At 36.2% G+C, this 24,986-nt stretch overlaps 1 protein-coding gene across 1 annotated transcript in view; it reads right to left on the bottom strand.

Annotated features, from left to right (window-relative positions):
- Window positions 1–24,986, bottom strand: part of LOC136768121 (cadherin-18) — a 157,953-nt gene that overhangs the window by 92,500 nt on the left and 40,467 nt on the right. Inside the window, exons 3-4 of the mRNA XM_066722178.1 lie at window positions 19,932–20,226; window positions 12,493–12,612 (exon numbers count right to left, since the gene is read on the bottom strand). Of these exons, the coding sequence (XP_066578275.1) occupies window positions 12,493–12,612; window positions 19,932–20,226 (415 nt within the window). The remainder of the gene's footprint in view (window positions 1–12,492; window positions 12,613–19,931; window positions 20,227–24,986) is intronic.

Here is a 24,986-nt window from a genome sequence, read left to right as displayed (position 1 = left end):
GTATTTGGATAAGAGCATTTGGGCTCTGAGCTGAAGCACTGATCTAAAGAAAACCTCTCCCCCCCAAAGTTATCAGATTCCCTTGAGATGTCTGGAGAAAGGGGCCTGTAGGTGATAAAAACTCTTTGAAGTGGACAAGAGCCGAAATCCCGACATAGAGCTACGAACCCGGGCCAACCGGCATTTCCAAAAGATGGCATGGATTGACATCAGTCATAAATCAAGACCCCTCCAATAGGACACTGGGGGCTGAAACCGAAATCCAAACTCAAGAACTCAGGAACCAATCACCTATTGATCTGACAGACTATAAGGAACAGCGGACAGTCAGTCTCTCTCTCTCTCTCTCACCTGAACCAGAAACTCGCTGCCACAGCTCAACCTGTAGCTCTGTTGCCAGAACCGGAACCAGAAACCAACCAAGTCTTTGCCGGCAACAGAAGAGTTAAACTGGGAGAAGGAGATTGAGCTGTACGAAGAATTCCTTTAAAGGACTTTATTAAATAAAGAACTTTACAGACTGCGCTGCCCGCCTGTGCCCACCTGATCAGTGGAGTTTTACAGCTGGACAATTGACTAAGTCGACTGTATACGAAAGTGTCAGTCATTTAAATAGCTATTAGAGTCTTAAGAAACTTGACCCTTGGAACAAACAGGGCCCTGCTTTCCTCAAAGACTTTGTCTTCAAATAAGTACGGTGAGAGATCCTGCTTACAAAGAAGATTTTGTGCACAACCTTGGAGCCTTCAAACCAGTGGAAAATCTGTTTGGAAAATACTCTACTTTCGCGAAACCCCAACTTCCAGGTGCATCGACTGAGTGGAAGTTCTTGGACAAAGCCGAACCGGACTGCCTTTGTTCCAAACCACACGGACCTCATGCCGTGTGCTGTTATCTGAGCCCGAAGCCAGAGAGGCCTCTCTGCGACGAAGTTCAGATAAGTTTAACAGTTTGGAGTTCATGATTCATGACATTTGAGAAATCAATTAGAAATGTTAATCTGTGATTCATAACTCTAGAATGTGTAATATCATTTAGTTTTCTTAAATATAAATGTGTGTTGCATTAAACTGTTTTGTTGATAATTTTAGAAATAAAATCTGTCAACGCCGAGAAATATCTTCTCATTCCTGTTTAACTGTTTAGACTGAAATTGACACAAGTTAATAGACATTAGATTATTGGTGGCCCTGCCTATCCTTAATCATTGAATAATAATCAGTTAAGGGAAATTGTGGTAACAAGTAATGATAGGATCTTTCTCGGCACCTAAACGTAAATGAGACTGATATATATATAACGAGAAGTTACCTGACATAAATACTAACCTGCATAGTTATTTCATGTCTGACTAATAATACTAAAGAGAGACTCCCCTTCGTCTTACTAATCGGTATTGTAGTCAATGTGTTTATAACCTTTTTTGTTTAACGATTTGTGTTATCATATGCGATCCCATGGTCTTTGATTTGGTCACGGAAGTGATTTGTCTTTGATTTGTTGATCTAGAGTTGAATTTTAATTCGTTTTTCCCTTTTGTATAATTAGTGTAGTGCTACATTTAGTCTTTGTTTTGAATAAATTTGACAATTTATATCTTTGGAATTGGTGTCTGCGTCCAATTATTACAGAAATTGAGTTCTACAAGATTCCAGGATTCGTGATAAGGTGATACTATAAATTCACTTCTTTAATTGAAATGTATAAGTGTACCTTACGCTACACATTAGTAGAAGCCTCCCCTATTGACTTCTCTTACTGCCAGAAGGCCAGTACAACAGGCCGTGGGGGGGGCCTAGTCACCTAGACCTGCACCTATATACTAAGCCATTAGACAGCTTCAAAACTTTTGAAATTCACCAGGTAGAATTTAGGCTTAATCCTAAAGACTGAATTTAGCGATCTCTTATCTGACTTAGCTATACACCATGATAAACTCATTATTGTGGGGGACTTTAACATACATACTAACAGTGATGTCATTAATGTCAATTTCTTGTCCCTATTGGAGTCTGTAGGCTTCACTCAGCATGTGTCAGGACCCACACACAATTATATCTGTCAGTAAATCCTAACAATACCATAGACCTAGAAAAACTAATCTGCTGTCTGTCCGAGATTAAAACATGGTTGACAAGTCATTTTCGTATGCTTAATTCTGACAAAACAGAAGTCCTAATTTTAAGGGACAAAAATCTATCTGTTCATCATACACTGACAAAACTGAGTAATGATAACTTTAATTTCTCCCCTAAGGAGATGGCACGAAACCTGGGTGTCATCTGTGATCTAAATCTATCCACACATTCAGAATGTGTCGAGATCTTCCTTCCTCCAGCTTGCCACCCAAAGGCTGTTGATGGTCCAACACCCCCCAACCCTGAAGGCCGGCGAGAGGCCTCCTCCTGATTGAAGACCACAGCCAGCAGCACCGATCAAGAACTTTCTGATCTCCTTGCTGCTGTAACAACTATACTGCCTGGAGGGGAGGCAACCATTAAGCCTAGGCCTTAAGCTGTGGACCCCCAGAGATTCAAATAAAAATTGATTGATTGTTTGATTATTTATTTATTTATCTTCTGCATATATTTTGCTCAAAACTAGAACAAATATTCTTCATTCTCTTGGTCATTTAGTTTAAAGTCACAAATGAAATACAAAATATTAATCCAAAGTTAATCGGGCAATTAAGAGGCAAAGTAATTACGAGCCCATAGTGTTGAACAAAAATGGTGAAATTAAACAATGAAAATAGCATTCTACATAGGGATCACTTTTTAAACATCTATTCTGATTGTCTTTAGATAGCAGACTCGGTACCTGTTTAGACTAACTTAGGATGTAACTAGATAGGATGTTGCAGTTCAAAACAAAATTCATATTGAAACAAATGTTTTCACAAAATATCTTTACAATACATTAAGTTTGACTGAATTTGCCAATAATACAATTATGAACCCACCACTTGGTTGCAGATTAGCTAGAAGTAAGAACCATCAACAAAACAAAAAGTTACCATCAACAACTATTGGGGGAGTTTTACATGCAGTGTTTTTAGCTTGTGAAGTCATGATGCGCGTGCATGTTTGGCCTGAAAACTCGACATCATCAGGATTGCGGCAAAAAAAACCATCCCAGAGTAAATTATGTAAAATGATGAAAACACATGACAAACACGCCCATTTCCACATGGAAATGTTACTGAGATAATCGTATATATCCTTAAATGTTGTATTTCATGTTAATGACAATGTGGAAAGCAGTTTTTCTTGTATTATTTCCCCCTTATATCCCCCAATATCAGCACGAGAGCTGTACCTAGAGCTAATTTACATATCAATTCACTCCTTTGCCCTTCATTTTCATGATATCGGGTAAACAGCAACTTGTCCTTAGTACAAAAAACTAAAACCATGTGAACCCTGAGAGGGAGAGGGTCATTTCATCTTTTGACTTCAGCAGATTGTCTCGAGTAAGGTCAAAACACACATGTAAACTCCTCCTATGTGGTACTTTGTGTGGGTTGAAGTGTTGATATTAGCCTGGCCATATATTATAATATTATATATTATATATTAGCACAGCCATTAGTACACAGCCATTTGTGTTCCATGTAAACCTATAATACATAAATAACTGATTCATTCCTACAGCAGCGATAAAGCCAATAGTGATATTTATTGTGCTGTTGACTGCCGAACATTTTATTTAAACAAACTGTTTAATTGATGGTAAGTAAAATAGCCAACTCAATAGGAAGAATATATATCCAAAGACGAAAACAAGTTATTTCATGTATCATTTTAGGGGGTACACAGCTTCTAGCTGTCAAAAGCCTTTTTATGTTTATTTTTATTTCACTCTCCCAAGTACCAAAGTGCTTCTTTGAACGTACATTACAGAATTAGCCAAGCATATGAGAACTCAGTGGTTCACAGAGTTTGAATCTGATCTGACACACAGTGAATGCCTTTTAAAAGTGCCTGAATTGCATTGCTCTATGATTTAGAGGCAAGGTGGACCTGACAAACTGGCAAACATATATTTCACAAACAAACTGGAAAATCAATAAATAAATAAAATGAGATTTGATTTAACACAAAGCATACATGTCAAGATTCAAGGCTGAAATAATGTATGTAGATGTTGTCTTACATTCACACATAGATCTTGACAATTGTATACATCAAAATAATACAAACATTTCCTACTTTTCCTTTGTAGCCAACAACTGTATATGAATATAATGTTGAAAGATTGTTCTTTCCACAGTTTCAACTGTCAAGTAAAATGTGTTCAACAGGAAAAAGCAGGGACTGTAAGATTATTAAGACAAAATTTAATAGGGTATTGATTTCAGTACCTTTATTTCAATGCATTACACTTTGCTTACTTGCGGTTCTGAATTCCAAAGCAACTCTCCGGTGCTGCACTATTAAATAAAACATGTCTATTTTGGATCGTTCATACAGATGTACAGTTGTAGTCAAAAGTATTAATTTCTGATAGAAATCAGCAAAGCAGCACTTGACTCAGTTCAGTCAATTGGAATCTTTATAGTATTCCCTAAGCTGAATGTGTTCAACAAACTCATTGATAAATATATAGTTTATTGAAAATAAATGAATACATACATAAAAAACGAGTCAGAATAATATTGTCTCAAACATAGGATTGTGAATACTTACATCTGCAACTGTATATCCCCAGTTGTCTACCATGGTTTATGCAGTAGAAATTCCATAATATTTTCAATATTAGCATGTTTTACCCCAGTAATATTATTTTGTTCTTACCATGGTTGTAGCATCTTGCATTTTACTCAATAATAATGATCATTTTTTTGTTTTCTTCTGAGCAAATACATTAGAGAATAAAGCTTGTTTTAGCTATCCTTAAAATTACAATATCAGTTTCAAACCAGATTATGTTGTTTTGCATTTTTTACAATGTGTGCAAGTATCTATACTCAACAAACAAATGGCTTATTGATGTAAAAAACAAAACAAAACAAAAATGAACAAAAGGCATCATCAGGATGCCACCAGTTTAAAGCACTTAATCCCTAACAATATTCAATTTCTGGGCATGGTTACCTGAAATAAAACCTGTTTGTTTTTAATTGTATGTAGTTCTGTAACCTGAATAAGAATTTAACACCAAATATGTCATGCATGTTGTAATGTTTCTAGGAGCGAGTCCAGACCTCCCTTTCGAGCGAAACTGTAGTGTTCACAGTTGGAACATGGGAGAGCTTGGTTTAATTGCCAGCACAGAAAGTCTGTATTAATTAAACATGAAATGTAAACAATACGTACATCTTAAATTATTTAAATTGATAGTATAAGAACACCTAGGGTGGCTATGGGAACATAGGAGAGACAGAGTTATAACAGTTTATGTGTGTGCAGTCATTATTCCTAATCAGCTGGATTCACACTGCTTTAAGATTATTTTCCTCTGAGATTTTTGTCTGAAAATTGCAATGTTTTTAAACTTCTGTTTATATTGTGACACCCCGAGGGGACAGAGGACAAGTGTGCCCTGGGATGCAAGTTGAAAGCTGCGAGGAAAAGAGGAAACTGGTTGTTTGCAGAGCAGTCTCATAGTCGTTGTCCTTTAGTAGGTATCTGGTCCAAGGTCAGATGCACACAAAGCGGGTTGTCAGATGGAACTGGGTCGTACACTATCTCAGTCATAATAATTTCAGTTGCTAAAGCCCTCCTTCGCCCTCCTACACTTCCCTTTCTGTAATGCAGAGACAATAAAAGAGCAGCCACAAAGCTGGATTTGATGAGAACGGGTAATTAGCAGTAGGTGCATGCAGTGAGGAGCAGTTCCTTTTCGCATGTATCTCCCATTATGTATCACAACTTGGGATGTGTCACAATATGTTTGAGTACAAATGTAGTCCTCATGTTAAATGTAATCTGGTACTGAGGATGGTTTTAACACTTACAGTGAGGGAAAAAAGTATTTGATCCCCTGCTGATTTTATACGTTTGCCCATTGACAAAGAAATGATCAGTCTATAATTTTAATGGTAGGTGTATTTTAACAGTGAGAGACAGAATAACAACAAAAAAATCCAGAAAAACGCATTTCAAAAAAGTTATAAATTGATTTGCATGTAAATGAGGGAAATAAGTATTGATCCCCTATCAATCAGCAAGATTTCTGGCTCCCAGGTGTCTTTTATACAGGTAACGAGTTGAGATTAGGAGCACTCTCTTAAAGGGAGTGCTCCTAATCTCAGCTCGTTACCTGTATAAAAGACACCTGTCCACAGAAGCAATCAATCAATCAGATTCCAAACTCTCCACCATGGCCAAGACCAAAGAGCTGTCCAAGGATGTCAGGGACAAGATTGCAGACCTACACAAGGCTGGAATGGGCTACAAGACCATCGCCAAGCAGCTTGGTGAGAAGGTGACAACGGTTGGTGCGATTATTCGCAAATGGAAGAAACACAAAATAACTGTCAGTCTCCCTCGATCTGGGGCTCCATGCAAGATCTCACCTCGTGGAGTTTCAATGATCATGAGAACGGTGAGGAATCAGCCCAGAACTACACGGGATGATCTTGTTAATGATCTCAAGGCAGCTGGGACCATAGTCACCAAGAAAACAATTGGTAACACACTACGCCATGAAGGACTGAAATCCTGCAGCGCCCGCAAGGTCCCCCTGCTCAAGAAAGCACATGTTCATTGGCAAACTTCAGACGGGCCTGTACATCTGAATGATTCAGAGGAGAACTGGGTGAAAGTGTTGTGGTCAGATGAGACCAAAATCGAGCTCTTTGGCATCGACTCAACTCGCCGTGTTTGGAGGAGGAGGAATGACCTCAAGAACACCATCCCCACCGTCAAACATGGAGGTGGAAACATTATGCTTTGGGGGTGTTTTTCTGCTAAGGGGACAGGACAACTGCACTGCATCAAAGGGACGATGGACGGGGCCATGACCTTAATCCCATAGAAAAGCTGTGGAGGGAGCTGAAGGTTCGAGTTGCCAAACGTCAGCCTCGAAACCTTAATGACTTGGAGAGGATCTGCAAAGAGGAATGGGACAAAATCCCTCCTGAGATGTGTGCAAACCTGGTGGCCAACTACAAGAAACATCTGACCTCTGTGATTGCCAACAAGGGTTTTTCCACCAAGTACTAAGTCGAAGGGGTCAAATACTTATTTCCCTCATTAACATGCAAACCAATTTATAACTTTCTTGAAATGCATTTTTCTGGATTTTTTTGTTGTTATTCTGTCTCTTACTGTTAAAATACACCTACCATTAAAATTATAGACTGATCATTTCTTTGTCAGTGGGCAAACGTACAAAATCAGCAGGGGATCAAATACTTTTTTCCCTCACTGTTAGAGCTGTCAACGGGTAACACTGTTACACTAGACTAGCTTCCCATAGATATTTCTTAACTTTTGAATGACAGTAACCAATGACATATTTTAATAGGGAACTTACTTGTAGGTATGCTTAAATGCACATGTATTGCAATGTGTGTTTGTATGCAATTTAATTTAAACACAATATGTGTGAATTACACTACAACAATATGATTATAATAGAACTGTTTTGTCCATGTGACATAACATATTTTCTCCAGTACTATTAAGAATCAGAATCCTACTGTTTAAATACATGATGTAAAAAATATCAGATATATTCTTCCAGATTGAAGCATTTTATAATGTGATTTTGATATGTAATGAACTGCATATTTTGTATTTTGCATAACCTGGAGAATTTTGAAGTTATTAATATTGAATGGCAGGGTAGCTAATTACGAAATCAAATTAAATAAGCTGAATATCAATTAATTTGAAATAAATTAATAAAAGCTAGGACAAAAAGGCATATATAAGGTATATATGCATATTTAGAGGTTAAATGGCAAAATAGTCTTGTTCATATTTGGTTTAATTAGTCTCATTGTTTTCATAACATTGTAATTCTTGGATCTGTTCTGTAGGGTAAAAACATCCAAATCTCAGTGTACACTTGATGAGAATTTTTCATCTATAAATAAATAAACTAAAAAAATGCAGAAATTGTTCAATGATGCTGAATTCACAAGCTGTGAGTTAGTGTTCCAAAGCTGTCGACAAAGCCTTTGGAGGCTTAATGGTTTCAATCATCAAACTTGTTCTGCAAACAAGTTACACCATTTTCTTCTGAATTAGAAGTTTATGCAATCTGTACTTTTCTGTCATTTTATCCCTTACATGTTGCACATCCTATTTTATGTATTCTGTATTATTCACTGTTGTTGTTCCAGCTCAGAATGTTATTTGTCACCTCACTTTCTCATTTAGATTTCAGAAGAATTCTTGAAACTATGTTGCATTCTTTTGTTTTTCCACTTCAGCAGTGGTCATTTTCTTCAGTGAATTTGCTTCAGTGCATATTTAAATTATGTACCACTGTTTCATTGTTACTTTTCAGTGGATTACTTCAGAAGGTTTGGTGATTGAGTTTATAATGCTTCACAGTTTATTTAGAAAATGCCTGAAAGTACGTTATGTTCCAAACGTCTTAACAAAAGTTAAAATGTAACAAAAGACCATTTGGTCCGTTTATTTCTTGGCCTGCTGAGAGCCTTCAGAGAACACATGGTGGTATATATATATATACACTCACCTAAAGGATTATTAGGAACACCTGTTCAATTTCTCATTAATACAATTATCTAACCAACCAATCACATGGCAGTTGCTTCAATGCATTTAGGGGTGTGGTCCTGGTCAAGACAATCTCCTGAACTCCAAACTGAATGTCTGAATGGGAAAGAAAGGTGATTTAAGCAATTTTGAGCGTGGCATGGTTGTTGGTGCCAGACGGGCCGGTCTGAGTACTTCACAATCTGCTCAGTTACTGGGATTTTCACGCACAACCATTTCTAGGGTTTACAAAGAATGCTGTGAAAAGGGAAAAACATCCAGTATGCGGCAGTCCTGTGGGCGAAAATGCCTTGTTGATGCTAGAGGTCAGAGGAGAATGGGCCGACTGATTCAAGCTGATAGAAGAGCAACTTTGACTGAAATAACCACTCGTTACAACCCAGGTATGCAGCAAAGCATTTGTGAAGCCACAACACGTACAACCTTGAGGCGGATGGGCTACAACAGCAGAAGACCCCACCGGGTACCACTCATCTCCACTACAAATAGGAAAAAGAGGCTACAATTTGCACAAGCTCACCAAAATTGGACAGTTGAAGACTGGAAAAATGTTGCCTGGTCTGATGAGTCTCGATTTCTGTTGAGACATTCAGATGGTAGAGTCAGAATTTGGCGTAAACAGAATGAGAACATGGATCCATCATGCCTTGTTACCACTGTGCAGGCTGGTGGTGGTGGTGTAATGGTGTGGGGGATGTTTTCTTGGCACACTTTAGGCCCCTTAGTGCCAATTGGGCATCGTTTAAATGCCACGGCCTACCTGAGCATTGTTTCTGACCATGTCCATCCCTTTATGACCACCATGTACCCATCCTCTGATGGCTACTTCCAGCAGGATAATGCACCATGTCACAAAGGTCGAATCATTTCAAATTGGTTTCTTGAACATGACAATGAGTTCACTGTACTAAACTGGCCCCCACAGTCACCAGATCTCAACCCAATAGAGCCTCTTTGGGATGTGGTGGAACGGGAGCTTCGTGCCCTGGATGTGCATCCCACAAATCTCCATCAACTGCAAGATGCTATCCTATCAATATGGGCCAACATTTCTAAAGAATGCTTTCAGCACCTTGTTGAATCAATGCCACGTAGAATTAAGGCAGTTCTGAAGGCGAAAGGGGGTCAAACACAATATTAGTATGGTGTTCCTAATAATCCTTTAGGTGAGTGTATATTGTCCATTTGCTAAACTCCATGGTTCCCTTGTCAAGTTTGAACTTGACATTTTAAACTGAATTTAGAGATACTGAGATGTAATCTTAAGAGATAGAAAATGCACTGCATTGTACTGCATTTAATCGTTATTATATTTATGCAGGTATTTATTTAAAGACAAAAAGACAAAACATCCTAAGCTTCTAATCCAGTAAAGACCCTTAATGGATTACTGTATAAACCTGAATAGTTCATGGTTTGAATCCAGGCCTTGTCCTTAACTGGCTAGGCATTGTCAGTGACAATGCAATATTGTGTAAGTGCTTGTAAGGTTTGGGAAAGGATGAAGTCAACTGAGGGAGTCCTCAACAAATTGGGCACAAGTGACTGCTGTCATTGATCCGATGCCCGTGGGACTGCTTTCTGTCAGCAAGACAAGAGTCTGCCCTCTTGTTGTCACAAAAGCCTTGCAGTTATTAGCCCTGTGCTATTCTCTGTTTGCGGAAAATTAAACAATGTAACGTCTTCATGATGTGTGACGTCTTAATCATTTCAATGACAGCATAGGGTTTCAGCGGTAGACTGGGATGAATAACAATCATTCAAAATGTTGGATTATCAAATGAAAGAACAGGCAATTCTAAATAAAACGGTGAAATATCCTTCATTAAACCATTTGTTATACAAATGTTGAGTTTAAGTACACGATGCTACCATGAAGCCTAAATATAAATGAAATATTTGTTATATTCTAAAGAAATGATGGCATGTTGCAAATATGCACAGAACTGATCAGCACAGCTCTGAAGAGCATATTTAAAATATCAAAGGTTATATGTTACCAGTGGCTAACAGGTAAAATAATATGTATGTATAATGTGGGAATTATGCTAATCACCCAACTCTGTATGACAGGGCTAAGGACATTGGAAAAAAATAGCACTGAGATGTCCTACCTTGCATGTCATTTAGTGAAAATTGTATTTGAATAATGTTAAGTACCAGGCTATGATGTCCACATAATGAACACCCCCTGTGAGACTTAAAGGACTCTGGCCAAATGGAATTCATTTTCAATGGTGGTTGGAACAATTAGGTTGCTTTGAGAAGGGAACATAAATCATGGACATAAAATTAGATCTAAGAAGTGCATTACATTCCTTGAAATAAAATAGCAATACTAAAGAAGACCATTCGCAAAATATCTACAATACTAGTATTTGACAGATTTGTATATGTTACAGCTGTTCACCAAAAGTAAAACATCCAATATATATATATATATATATATATAAGAAACGAATAGGCCTCAATATTTAAAATCATATATCCTTAAAACAAAACAAAGGCATACTACAATTCCCACAGGTTTGTAATCTTTTCAGCTTTGTAAGAAAGTGGTAGTTCTACAGTCCAGTGTGGGAGGATGATAAATTTACAACGGGGAAAGCCTGGCAGGCTAATGTTTTTCAATGAGATGAAAAGGGGGACTGTGTTTGTGTCACCAAGGAGACAATGTAAGACACCTGAATGTGGTAATCATCTCTGGCACAGTCTCATTCTGACCTTTCTCATACTAGAGGTGGATTGTGCTGAATCCCCCAAGGAAGTGTAGCAGATTACATTTGGACCAGTTTTGCTGAACCAAATTCTGTAAACCCAAATGCTGATCGAGCATTAATATGCTGGTGACATTGCTTAGCAGAAGCAGTAGCAGCTGGTACTGCAGTAGTTCAGATCACATCTATCCCTAACTGAATTACAATTTACTGAAGAAGCAAGCGCTGCATAAATGAAAAAGGGTGGTATGAAAATATCTGTGCTTAATATAGACAGAAACCCTAAAGGACCATTGCAGTTGCAGTTACTTACAGTCCATGAGGTTGTATACTGAAACAAAGTCACAATGTTCTCTTACTGCTATTCTTTGTGGACCACAACAATGCTGACAATCAACATAACAAGCATTCTGCTGCAAAGGATCCAATCTTTATCGTATTCCTCGGCCATCACTTGGACTTGAAATAGCATCCCGTTTCTTTATAGACATACATGCTAGGCTTCTGGTAAAGAGAAACTGTTCATGGGCATTTTTTCAGTAGTTGCACAGTTATGGACCTCTCTAGCCTGCAGAGGTTCCCTTCCAAATCAAAAGTGGCCATCAAGGGTATGGGAAATCACTGCTATAAGTGAAGGTAATGAGCATTGTGTCATGAAGCTGCCTGGATGATGTGAGCAAGTGGCGACATTGTGACAGTATTAAGTCCATGATATTGCTACAGTTGGTAAGCAGACAATTTCATCTTGTATGGTGCTAGGACCCCGAGTCAGGCCCTCTCTAAACAATGCCTTCACACTGGACTCTGGTCACAGTGACTTTGGCTTGTTGCCATGTTGGCCTCTCCTGGCTGAAATGTCCTGCTTCCTCTTTCAGCAAAACAGGGACACCTAAGTTAATGTCATCCACTTCACCGTTTGAATCGGTCAGCAATCAAAACCTTGTGAGGATTTTGATTTTAAGCTTATAAATGAAATGTACTGTGCACCAAACAGAATACTCTTACAAAAGAACAGATAAAACGATATACAGATTAGCTGTAACATCGGGGAATTATGAAGGAGGTTCTTTTCTTACCAGTTTTGGGATCAACAGAGAAATAAGGCTGTCCTTGGAGAATGCTGTACACCACTCTGGCACTGTTTCCATAGGTGGGATCATCTGCATCAGTCGCAGTCACCTGGAGAACAGAGGTACCTGGGAAAAGTCAAATGTACAAATGGTTTACAAAATAAAATAATATATTTATTTTTCAGCCAGTTTGAAACGTGTAGGATGTATTGTAAGTAGGGAAAAGTCTTTGCTTTCAGCATAATGAGGATGCCGGGATGTATGTGCATGCATGTGTAACAAATGTATTTAGTTAGAAACGTGATAATTAGGATTGTTTGTGACAGCTAGTAAAATGTTTTCTCCTGTTGAATGCTGGGATGTTTAAGAATGAAACTCTTAGGATACGAAGTGTCAGCATTTCCAAAATGGATGTCAAGTCACAGAAAGAAACATATCCTCATTAGTACAACCAGTCCCTAGTGCTACATCAGAAATGGATAGCAAACCACTCCCTGAAAGGTATGGGTAAAAAGTGAGGAAAAACTGTTATGACTTTTCTGCGTAAACACTAATTTGTGTACTAATTGATTTATACTAAACCATACTGTAAGTGCACTGCCAACAATTATTTAAGGTTATTGCCCTTGGCTCCCTCTTCATTGACAGTTTTTTTTTTTTTTCTGCAGAAACAAAGGGTTTCTGTAGCTCTCAGTTAATCTCAAAGACATGATTGTAACTGTATAATTGTAATTGTATATTGTAAAGAAAGGTAATTCATATTTAAACACTCCCCAAAAAGATGGCATATTAGAATGTCAGATATTTCTTTGTTAAAATAAATACTTATTTTCAAACTGTAAGTGTTGATACTCTTAGAAAACCAGACTCAGAAAAATACATTTAAATGGTATAAATCAGCATTTAGACTTGTGAGAGAAACAAGATGAATATAATGCTTTGCCTTGAGCTGTTTTAATGTTTCCTTATCTCTTGCTAATATGAAAGGTGAAAATCTCAAGTGGTTTAGCTTATTAAAAGCTTAGACCCAAGGTTCATATTATATCTGTGTCAGTCATAATCAAAATCACCCTTCTTTTAAAGGCGACTTCTTCTGACAGCCAAAGAGCATCACATTCCCATGTTATTAGTAACACTGGGACATGATGTTTGCATGTTGTAATTTCCTGAATGACAGCTGTTACCCCAGCAGGAGCGCATCACAAGTTTCACTTTTTTTAACAGGGATTACTATGGACAGTTGGAATTACCGTTGTAGTTTTATTTTGATCAATAACATCACTCTGAATGTTTTAAAATAAAACCTCTTAAGCCTCTTTTTCTGGCTCCTAGATTGTGTAACAAACAAATCTTTGCAAAAAACAGATATCAGAATGCAACATCCTATTTCCAAAATATGAAACCTAAGGCAAAGCATATACACAAAAAAGTTTCTGTGTCATAAAACCCACATGACACTTAGGTGCAAAATGATTATTTAAAAAGAGCTCTTGCAAATCATTGAAAAGTACTACTGGAGATTAAAATGTATGATTAAATAAATAAAATAAAAAGGGTAACTCACTCTTAAAATGTAGATGGTAATCATTAAACTATAATGTAAGATCTCAAAGATCTTCAACACTTCAAGACTTGAACCCCGTACCCTGTAATACATTGAGACAAATTCAAGTGCCAGGCGATCAGAAGCTCAGTTAACTAAGCGGTGATCAGGCTGCTCAGCAACTGCAGTGCAGCACTTAAGCTGTTCGATTCAGATGGGTCTATTACATTGCGTTATGCTCCAGAGCCAGCGGAGCATTGAACACTGATGACCACAATGGCCAACGCACTGAAAATGATGCTCATACTTGTGTTTCCACCCAATTTGAACATTTAGATACATTGCATAATGTGTATCTGTTACAGTTGATAATTAGCTAAGCATTTCAAGCAATGTCAACAGCTTCAGACATTTGCTAGTTAGTATACAAATTCTCCAGAGGCCCTTAGAGGCATTGCTTAACTGGCACAGAAACCACTTTGACACTGGCTAGGACACTTGACATAATGTAATTTATAACCAAGATGAGGGCTTATTTTACATATATATGCTATGGCATCAGGGAGAGGCAAGGGTTGCAAACTGGCACCTTCTGTGGCAAAAGCACTGAGGTTTTATTTTGAGACTATTAACAGACATTAATGAATATAAATGACCTCTCCTCAAAATATTGAAACAATACAATCAACATTGCAATATTTAAATGTATATTATTTATATGTGTTTGTTGGTTCATGTATGTATTTAGAATATATATATATATATATATATATATATATATATATATATATATATATATATATTGATAAAAGGACCAAAAATGCAGTAGTGGTGACTAAGACTACTATTTCTACTATTTTCAAATATGTTACACTATTCATTATAGTGAATCTTTTCATCAATTACCAATTATGTTTGCTGTTTTAAAGAGACCCATTTTAATAACTATGTATTCATATTTAAATATTTTAAAATAATATTACAAATATAACGTTTGTATTTAAACTATTTTATACTATTGTCCCAGTTCTATAATAATTAGTAAAATAAATCCAGCCAGTGTCGCAAAATATAAACCTTAATTGTTTTATATTCTAAAGGCACGGAGAAGAAGGGAAAAGTATGCAGGGAATAATGTTATATATAGGCTGGAACTTATTCATGATCCCTCCTGAAAACAATTGTAACAAAACAAAAAAATCAAAATCTTGCCATGTAGTTTGTCATTTATGTTTGAAACATCTCTTCATCTTCCTGTTTATCTATCCTGAATCTATCATATAAAGGTGTCACTGATGTTCTCAAGAGTTGGCATTCAAAACAAGGTTAAAGTGGATGAGATTTTGACCTCTAGAGGCATCCTAAGATACAAAAGGATTGATTTAGTAGTTTGTATTTTGTAAGACAATCCTCAGAAGGATTTTTCTACATTCTCCACTGAAATAAGCCCTGCCAACAGTTACAGCAAGTCAGTCTTTTAAGTGTCACTGTAGGTTTGCAGGGTTTTAGTAATTTATAACCCCACAAAATATTTATTAATAACCAGTTAAGTGATGGTAATGGTATTTCCTATCCTGGTATAAGATTACTATGGAACAGACTATGCAAAAACAGGGAACAAATGTACAAACAATTATAATAATAAAAATTATAATAATAATAATAATAATAATAATAATAATAATAATAATAATAATAATAATACAGAAGTGTGGTTATTATTGTTGTTGAACAATTAAAAACTACCAGGGTTGTTTTCTTTTAAAATTAAATATTGCTGATAATGTATTGTTTTACTTCTTTATTTGAAATATATACTCTATGAATAATACTTACAAGCTCAATGTTGTAGTCTTATTATACATAAAAGCCTTTGAATGTCATTCTGAAATTATTACTTATAACTGCTCAAGGTTTCTGTTCCCTAATTGCATGGGGTTGTAATTGTTGTTATTTATTTTAAAATGTTGGCCTATATAGTGAAAATCCTGGGTTGCAAAATAATGTAACGTTTAGACAGCCACAGTCACATATCTTATCATGGACTACTCTTACAACGTAATTTAAGTCCTCTTCTTCCGTCCCTTCTGTTAATGATTTTCATCTAAAAACTCTAAAATATCTACCCTCTAGTGGTGAAATTTAAGTGAATATACATGGACGTTAGACCAAAATCTCCAACAATAGCACAAACAGGGAGAACTGAGTTATCTGTTGCAGAGCATACACTATAAAATACTGAACTATTTACAGCAGGATTTGGAAGGATTCTGAACTTATTTCATGGAGAAGTGCTTGAGAGAAAGATAATCTTGTGTCGGTAGAGCATGAAGGTTGCAGAGGTGTTGATAAAACAAGGTTCTCCCTTATTATTACTTTTATTTTATTTAAAAAATTCAATTTGAGTATTTCAGCTCTCCCTTGGCTGTCTGTGCATGCACCCTTTTTGTTGTAGTGCATGTAAATGTAATGTAAAATACACAAAGTTGAAAAGCAATATGATTATATATATATATATATATATATATATATATATATATATATATATATATCATCAGCAAAGGGCAAAAGTGGAATCATCCAGGAGTGTGATATACATGCACTAATTTAAAGCACAACGCAACAGGTGATCAACTGCAGATGAAGCCAGTTCAATCAAAAATGGTCTCCCGAGAACTCCACAGAGCAGGATATCACAGTCAGGTTACAGGTTACAGTGCTCAATGCATGTTTGCAGGTCCAGTGGTGTAAAGATCGCAGACAGTGAATGCCTGAGCATTGGAGAAATGTAATATGGTCAAATGAATCATCCTTCACCATTTTCTCAACAAACAGATTAGTGCATGTGTGGTACCAACCTAAAGCATTCTACAGCCCTGAATGCTTAGTTCCAACAGTGAAAGGTTCTGGTGGGTCTGTAATGTTTTGGGCCACAGCAGGCAAGAAGGCAAGGCCAATGCTAATCGCTACTTAATGGTACTCAGTGATCATCTTCACCCCATGTTGCAGCATTTATTTCCTGCCGTGAGGGGCGTCTTCCAGCATGACAATTCCACGATCCACAGAGCACACGTGGTCACCCAATAGTTTGATGAGTATCACACTATTGTTATCCATATGCCATGGCCTTCTCTGTCACCAGATCTGAACCCAATCAAGAAGTTTAGGATATTCTCCAAAAACACCCGAGACTGCAGTTTCCACCTCAATTAGTTGACTGACTTGCAATTAGAAGAATGGTCCCACAACCCTTCTGCTGAATTCCAGATACTGATACACTCTGTGCCATGGAAGATACAAGCCATACTGGCTGTACATGGTGGCCTAACACCATATTAACACTAGAACCACTGGACTTTTAGGCATACCTACAATCACCGCAAGACGAACATTTAACTGCAGTATTAAAAAAAACATAAATATTATATTGAAAGATAAAACAATCTAATTTAAATAAAAACACTAACACTCTATTGCATGTTATGCTTGTAATTGAAGTATAATTGAAGGCTATTCACTGTCCTATAGCGCTACATTGCAGCAATGCACTCAATGTGTTTTCTGTTGAACCATGCTATTAATGTGTTTAAACAATATTTATTTTAAAGAGGATTCAATATATATATATTGCGCTCCTAAGATATCAGTAAAAGCTGATGGGAAGTCAATTATTTATTGTACAGAACAATATGCTGAAATTACTGTTTACAGCAAATGTGAGGACTTTGTGTTTACTTGGGCAATGCTTTCTGTTAGATACAGTGTTCTGCACTGCTACTTAGTGTATGCTCAGGTTAAGCAAGCATACATAATTGATCTGAGCATGCACAAATATATGAACTATTTTCCATAAGCAAGAAATATGGACCATGTGTAAGAGGATCATAAACCATACTTATCATTACTTTCACACAAAATACATTTTGGATTTTCTTTTTGGGGAGGAGTTTCACTGGGGTTATAGCTAAGCAAGAGCTCAATAAAATATCTGTGTCACAGAAAACAAATCTATTACATACTACTAAAGTTGCTGATTCTAGAGAAGAAAAATGATTCAATAGATAGATAGATTCCGATGCCAAGAGTCCAGCTAACATGCTTCATTCTGGCAATTTTTGTTAGTTTTATTTGAGGTCTACCAAATATGATGTAATAAAACCATTTCAGAAATGCCATACACTGCTGTTAGGGGGAATATAGCTTGACGACTTCACGGTGTTGTGTAAACGGTTCTTGATTTTGCTTGTCATTTTTTTCTGACTCTAATACAGCAATGTTTTACTCACTTTTCATTCTAGGTGGGAAAATATACTGGGATGTAAATGTTATTTCCCTAAAAGTGGTTTGATCAACGGTTTTGTCTCAGCCAAAACTTACTTGTAAACTACAACTACTACTTCTAGTAATAATTATAATAATATCCAAGTTACATCAAAGCATAAAACTGAATGTAAAATAATGTAACCTCTCGATGTCCTGACTGGCCTTGGCTATATGTGAATAATTTGTTTTCTGGTTGTAAGTCACTGAAGCCCAGGGCAGCTGATTATTAACATTCACACAAGGATGTCAGTAAATCGTGTTTATGAAACAGAAAGAAGCTCAAAGTGACAGTGAAGCTCGCCACTAACTAACCCCCATTGTGACCCCATTATGTATTCCTACAACTTTTCAAACTACGCAAAACTCTTGTTCATGTCAGCTATTAATGAGGCAGGGAATGAAAACTGAATATATGACAGACATATGGTATAGTTTTTTTTAAACAAGATGTTAAAAAAGGTCAGTCTACAAAGATACATTTCGATGCTTAGATGTTGAAAATTCCAAAGCAAGGGCAACAGGAGAGACCAAACATTTGACAGGGAATAGGGAACTGGACAAATCTCTACAGGCCAGGAAGTAGACGTTTCTTCAGCAAGCTCAGGATGAAGAAGACAAAACAAGCAAAAAAAAAACATTTGAGATGACAACCTACAGAGCAAAAAAAATAAAAACGAAGAAAAATAAGAAAATCTGTGGCGCAGTTTGAACCCATCCAGACTAGCTACAACTGCACGAACAGAATCAAAAGCATTGTTTGTTATTTTGTTTTGTTATTGTATAAATGTAGTATTTAAGTTTAAGTTCATTAAAACATTCAAATAAGAATGTTTGCCTCAGGATTCAGTAATACTTAATTCCCGCAGTTAAGCATTATTCAACAACTAAATTCAACAACTAAATTATCTTCTAAAATCAGCCATGCCTTGCTTTTTCATTCAAGCAGAATACAGAAACTGCATGCAAATGAGAGAACAAGAACTAATTCTTAAAAGGGAGAGGAAAAGTCAGGGGGAAACTTTGCAAACTGGAAGGCTAATTATAATTTACCATGTATGGAACATCTTTTGATTTTGTTTCCTGTGAAAAGGTTTTGAAGAAAACATATATTATATCCACAATGTTTCAGAACATTTGTATGTGTCTCACAGCTTTGTTGTTTGTTTGTTAATAAAAAGACTATTTAGTATCTGCATTTGAATCCTTACCTTTATGTAATCTTTTACATGGATATAAAATAAACATGCTCAATTGTATGTTACTGGAACTAATAGGCCTATGTACGTAAACCACAAATATTAGTATGTTAAATCAGTGTCTAGATTGCACAAGCGGCAAAATATAGGTCAACCTTCTAAAGATAACATCCTATTTTAAATCCGGTTATCTCCAGAGCTCAGGATGATCAACAAATTCCATTTACTAGACAATCTATGGCTGATCCATGACCTTGGTTATCCAATGGGGGATCTTCATGTCCCTATTAAAACTGATGACCCAGCTAATATAGACATTCCTTTTACAGCCACACAGTAAAGCAGCACACACAACACATTAAAAGTAATTTAGCCTGCCTTACCAACTTCGGACATTTCTGGTACAGCTGCCACAAATGGACCATCAGGAAATTTCGGGGCATTGTCATTGATGTCTTGAACTTTGATGATAAACTCGGATTCCGGCTCCAGGGGCTTCTCCGTCCGCCGATCGATGGCTTGCGCATGCAAAACATAATGCGTCTTCTTTTCTCGATCGAGACTTTTGGTGGCATGTATATCTCCAGTGATCTCATCAATAATAAATATAGTGCCAGCCCCTTCGCCAGTGAGAATGTACCGGACGGATCCATCCCCTTTATCCGAGTTGGAGTGAAGCTGTGAAGACCAAAAAATAAATTAAAAAATGGTCAAATTTTGGCGGTATTTCAAAACCAAAAAATGCCTGGGTGTGAGATGGAAGTATATTTATTCAGCATTCAGATATTCCCTTCTGAATGACTTGGTATCACTGAGTAGATACATTTCCCCCTTTTTAATGTCTTAGTCCAATTGATTGTTAATTAATCTTTTAAATGCTACAGTACCCCCAAAATGCATATTCTTGGAAAGATTTTAGTTTAGATCCATTAATCTACCCTGATTTAGGGTTTGACACATAAATCAGGTTTGCTCACATGTAATTTTAAGGGCCCATTTACATTTGCATCACATATTTCAAATAAATGTTGACCATATATAGTGTACATGTATAATGATAGTGAGGGAGAAAAACAACACATTTTCTGATTTAATAAACACACATACTTTTTCTTAATGCATTTGTAGGGAAATACTGCCACTTTGCAATAGTAAACTCTCTGTACTCTATTAAAATGTTGTAACACAGAATTAGAAATACCTACTAGCTTCTGAGAAGGTAAATAAATATCTGCAGCTGCTGGCTTGCACACTTCACTAAGTAGCATTAACCACATATTGCTGTTCGAGAAACCAAACTGTCTTGTGGTTGCAGAATAAACACGGAGCCAATAAAATATTTAAGGTGAGTCATCAGTGTTAATAGCTTAACAATAAATAAGGAATTTGGCATGCTCGTGCAAAACTCTTGCATTGTTGATGATATGCTACTGGAATTGAGCCACCACTGAAGTGTGCAGTATAAAATCTGTTTCATGAAAATAAAAGTAAAGAGTTGATCAATCCTAATGTAAGAGATCTGAGGACAGGCTAGTTTAATGTTGACAGTTGATGGTCCTATTGATTTACATGTCTTTAAATGAAGTTATGAGAAACAATTTATATAATTCTTTGAAATGAAAAAATAGATTATACCATAGTAATTAACATAACCATCATAGATAATACTTTTACTCTTCAAATGGTATCACATGATGGAATAATATGTTATGTAACAAAGCTGGATAAGGGATTTTAAACCTCTTTACATATATATCCCTAGCTTCTCCTAGCAGCAACTGGGAGTGAGCTTCTGGCTTCTGTCAATGTGTAATGTTCTACAGTGACATGTTTGAAAGCATACTAGCATTGCATTGATTTTGTGAACTATATTCCAAGAATAACTTATTTTTTTGCTTCTTATTTTTGTGTTTAAGGATGTATATATAGATATATATGTACACACTCACATGGCACTGTCTCCAACTCAGATGGCAAAATCCACTTAATGAACAGCAGGGACCGGTATGGTAGATAATTCCTTTAATTTCATGGATATCCCTTGATATTTTGGATTTTAGTATTGCATTATGCCATTCTATTTGGAAACTCATTAAAGGGAAGCTATTGCAATATAATTAGTAAACATTATAGAACAAAACATTTCAAATCAGTTTAGTTTAGAAGTCCACCTGATATAGTAGCAATGGCTGCAATCTGTTTTAAATTTAATTATATTTTTTATATCTGGTCGAACACTTATTTTTAATGACCTTGCATCTTACATGGGGAAGAAAATAAGAAAGTGAACAGCATAGAGTCTGAACACTAAACATGAGAGGCAGAACGAGAGAAAGATGGCATTGGTGTGTGTGGGATGTCACAATATGCGTGCATGCAAGCCCCCATCACAGGTCTATTTAATTTTATTGTGTGATAATGTGATGTGCAATATGTGTACTCCTGTTAAATGGCAACACACAAAATTGTTTTTATGACGCATATTCTTTTATGAGAAATAATAGCTTTGTATAGTTGTATAGCAATGGTATACTGAATACCGAACACGGCACACTTGGTAAAGGGTAGTTTAGCACCAGTATTGAGAAGCATGGTAAAAACAAAATGCCCAGAGTTCTGTTAGTTTGAAGGAAAGGAATGACAGTTGTTGTGCTGTAGCACTGAAGCTTTGAGGCTAATTTATAATTGCCTTGGTACCCAACTGGAACAAAGCTATGCAGCTAAGACAGTAAAGCAGAAACAGTAATTTAACACCCGGGGGGGAGGGTCACATATTAATGTAAACAGGTTAATCCAGCTAAATCCAGATTAGTTGTGCTACACTGACTTGCATCATTGCAAATTAAATCCGTTGTACTTTATTATGGCAAGTACATGGGCCCATATCCCGGTGGATGATACCAGTGAGTTAGCAAATGTAACCGTAAGATGAAAATTGCCAAAACGGAAAATGTCTGTGAAATGAACTAGAACAAATATTAATGGGAACGAACAGTCTCACAAGAAGAAAAGTAAAAAAAAAAAACATAAATAAATACATAAAGCTGAGATGCTAAATATTTAGTATGTATTCCTGTCACTTAACAAACAATTTGCACATGTATTAAGATGTAATTATTTGTTCATGTGTGTGATGCAAGACTTATTCTTGATATAATGGTGTCCTACTAAATTGAGAGTTCAAAATAACCATCAATTCTCACTGTTCTTGTTGAGTGAAGAGACTATATTCAGTTTTTTATAGACAGGTCATTTCAAGATAGTATTTTAAATAATGGTAATTGGAAGAGAAAACAAACAAGTAGCTTTCTCTAAACCATATTCACAAACGTTGATCAAATCTACACATTTGCCATCATTGTTTTATATATTCTATTTTTCAGTGATGACAGACTAACACATTCCTTAGTAACTAACTAACTAACTAACTAACTAACTAAAAAAATAACATTGTGAAGGTACATCAGATAAAATACCATCCCTCCTTCCTGCTGAGTGAAATCAAAATGCAAAGTCAAACTCTTTATTATGCAGAGTCACTCTTGGTCATGGATTCAATCAATGCTTTAGTATCTTCATTGCTAGATTATCCATAAAATAGTTGTTTGGCTGAGTATAGTGCATAGAGAATGATAATAACATAATAATAAAAAAGTGATCTTTATAATAGATTTTTTCAAAAGTCCAATGTTCTACACTAAACCATTTTCATACAGCTGTGAAGTCAAAGGCAACACAATTATGAATTGACTCAGGCTTGATGTCTGTTATTTATAATTCCAGCCAGTTCTTTATGATGGTCCTGAAGTGCAAAACACCAAATACAACAAACAAACAAATGAAGCACCACAAATTGAAAAAAACAAAACAATAACAGAACATAAAACAAAATTCTAGTCAAAGCGAAAAATGCTAAATAATATAGCCAGGAGGTCAATTCTGTGTACTAATATATACATTTTTGCATTTCACACATTAGGGTCACCATAGGTTTGCAAATGAAATACAAAAATAAGTTATGTGTGTATATAAACAACCTTTTTTCGCAGATTTGGTTTTGTCAAAAGACACAAACTGAGAACTTTTCAGATCTAAGACATAACAGAATGTAAGGAAAAACCAGGTGAGAGATCAAAATAGTATGCTGTACTGTGTTATTCTGCATGTTAATGAACCTACACTCAACCTAAATTACTTACATTACAAAGAAGAACAACAGGTTTTTATGTTTTGAAATATTATGGGTCGAGTTAGACACAAGAGTGAAAACAGAGTTTAAACACCATACTTATGCTCCGGGAGATGGGAGTGAATGAGCACAAATCAATGTTTATACACTTGCATTCATGCAGCTGTGATTGCTAATCAATAGGGTATTTTTATATGAAAAAGTCAGTAAAATGCCAAGAAAACATTGTATTGTACGTTATATTGATTCTATTGAATTCTTGTGAACCTTTGTGAATCACCTTGGATAAAAGTGTCTGCCAAATAAATAGGCAATAATACAATAAACGGTAATCACATGTGTTTAAAGTAAAATGGTTAACATTAACATAGCATAGAGTCCAGCAGGGGCTTATATGGGATTAAAGCAGTGGGAAGGGTAAATATTCAGTAATGTGAAGAGTCACTATTGTACAAACTATATTGAAAGTTCTGGGCTTGCTGGATAGACACTTTACACAAATAAAGAAACAAAAAATGTATATCTATCTGTGTATCTATATTTCTATCTATCTATCTATCTATCTACATATATATATATATATATATATATATATATATATATATATTCAGTTTAACCACTAGCACCAGAACTTGTGTATGCCAGACAGATGTCAGATCCTGCTGTTTCTGTTCTCCAAGGGTAATTTTGATGAGGTTAATAAAACCGTAGCTTAAGTACTACCGTTGGCAGAATGCAGAGTCAAACAGAATTTTTTAATTGTTCATATGGCAAGAATCCATTAGTATCAATGCCAGGTTCCTACTACACCTGTTCTACAATCAGGTTCAAATCCTCAACAGTTTTATAAAAAAAATATATAATTTTATTAATGTCAGAATACTGTTCCAGCTACTGACCACCCTTTGCAGTTAATGAAGCAGGGGTTAATGGATATGCATTAATCAGTGGTAAAGACGCACATATTGTGAGTGGTGGCAGTAAGCTCAGCACCAAGCAAGTGTAAATACAGTATTCACAACTGCTTCAAGCACTGTGAATGATGTACAATTTGTTCCAAATCCCTGGCAGTCAGGACCCAGTGGAAAATCTGTCAAACCTGAAAATATATTTCTGAGTGATGCACCTGATTTAAGTGACCTGATTGCAAAACTGCGCTCAGTAAGTCAGTGACTAGCACTTCCAGTCTTTTACACTGCCTTGCTTCATTTTGTCTTTGTCAGTTTTGGGTTACTTCCAAAATACACAC

This window comes from Amia ocellicauda, chromosome 2 (assembly GCF_036373705.1).
Source record: "Amia ocellicauda isolate fAmiCal2 chromosome 2, fAmiCal2.hap1, whole genome shotgun sequence".
Lineage (NCBI taxonomy): Eukaryota > Metazoa > Chordata > Actinopteri > Amiiformes > Amiidae > Amia > Amia ocellicauda.
This window is presented reverse-complemented; position numbering and strand designations above follow the sequence as displayed.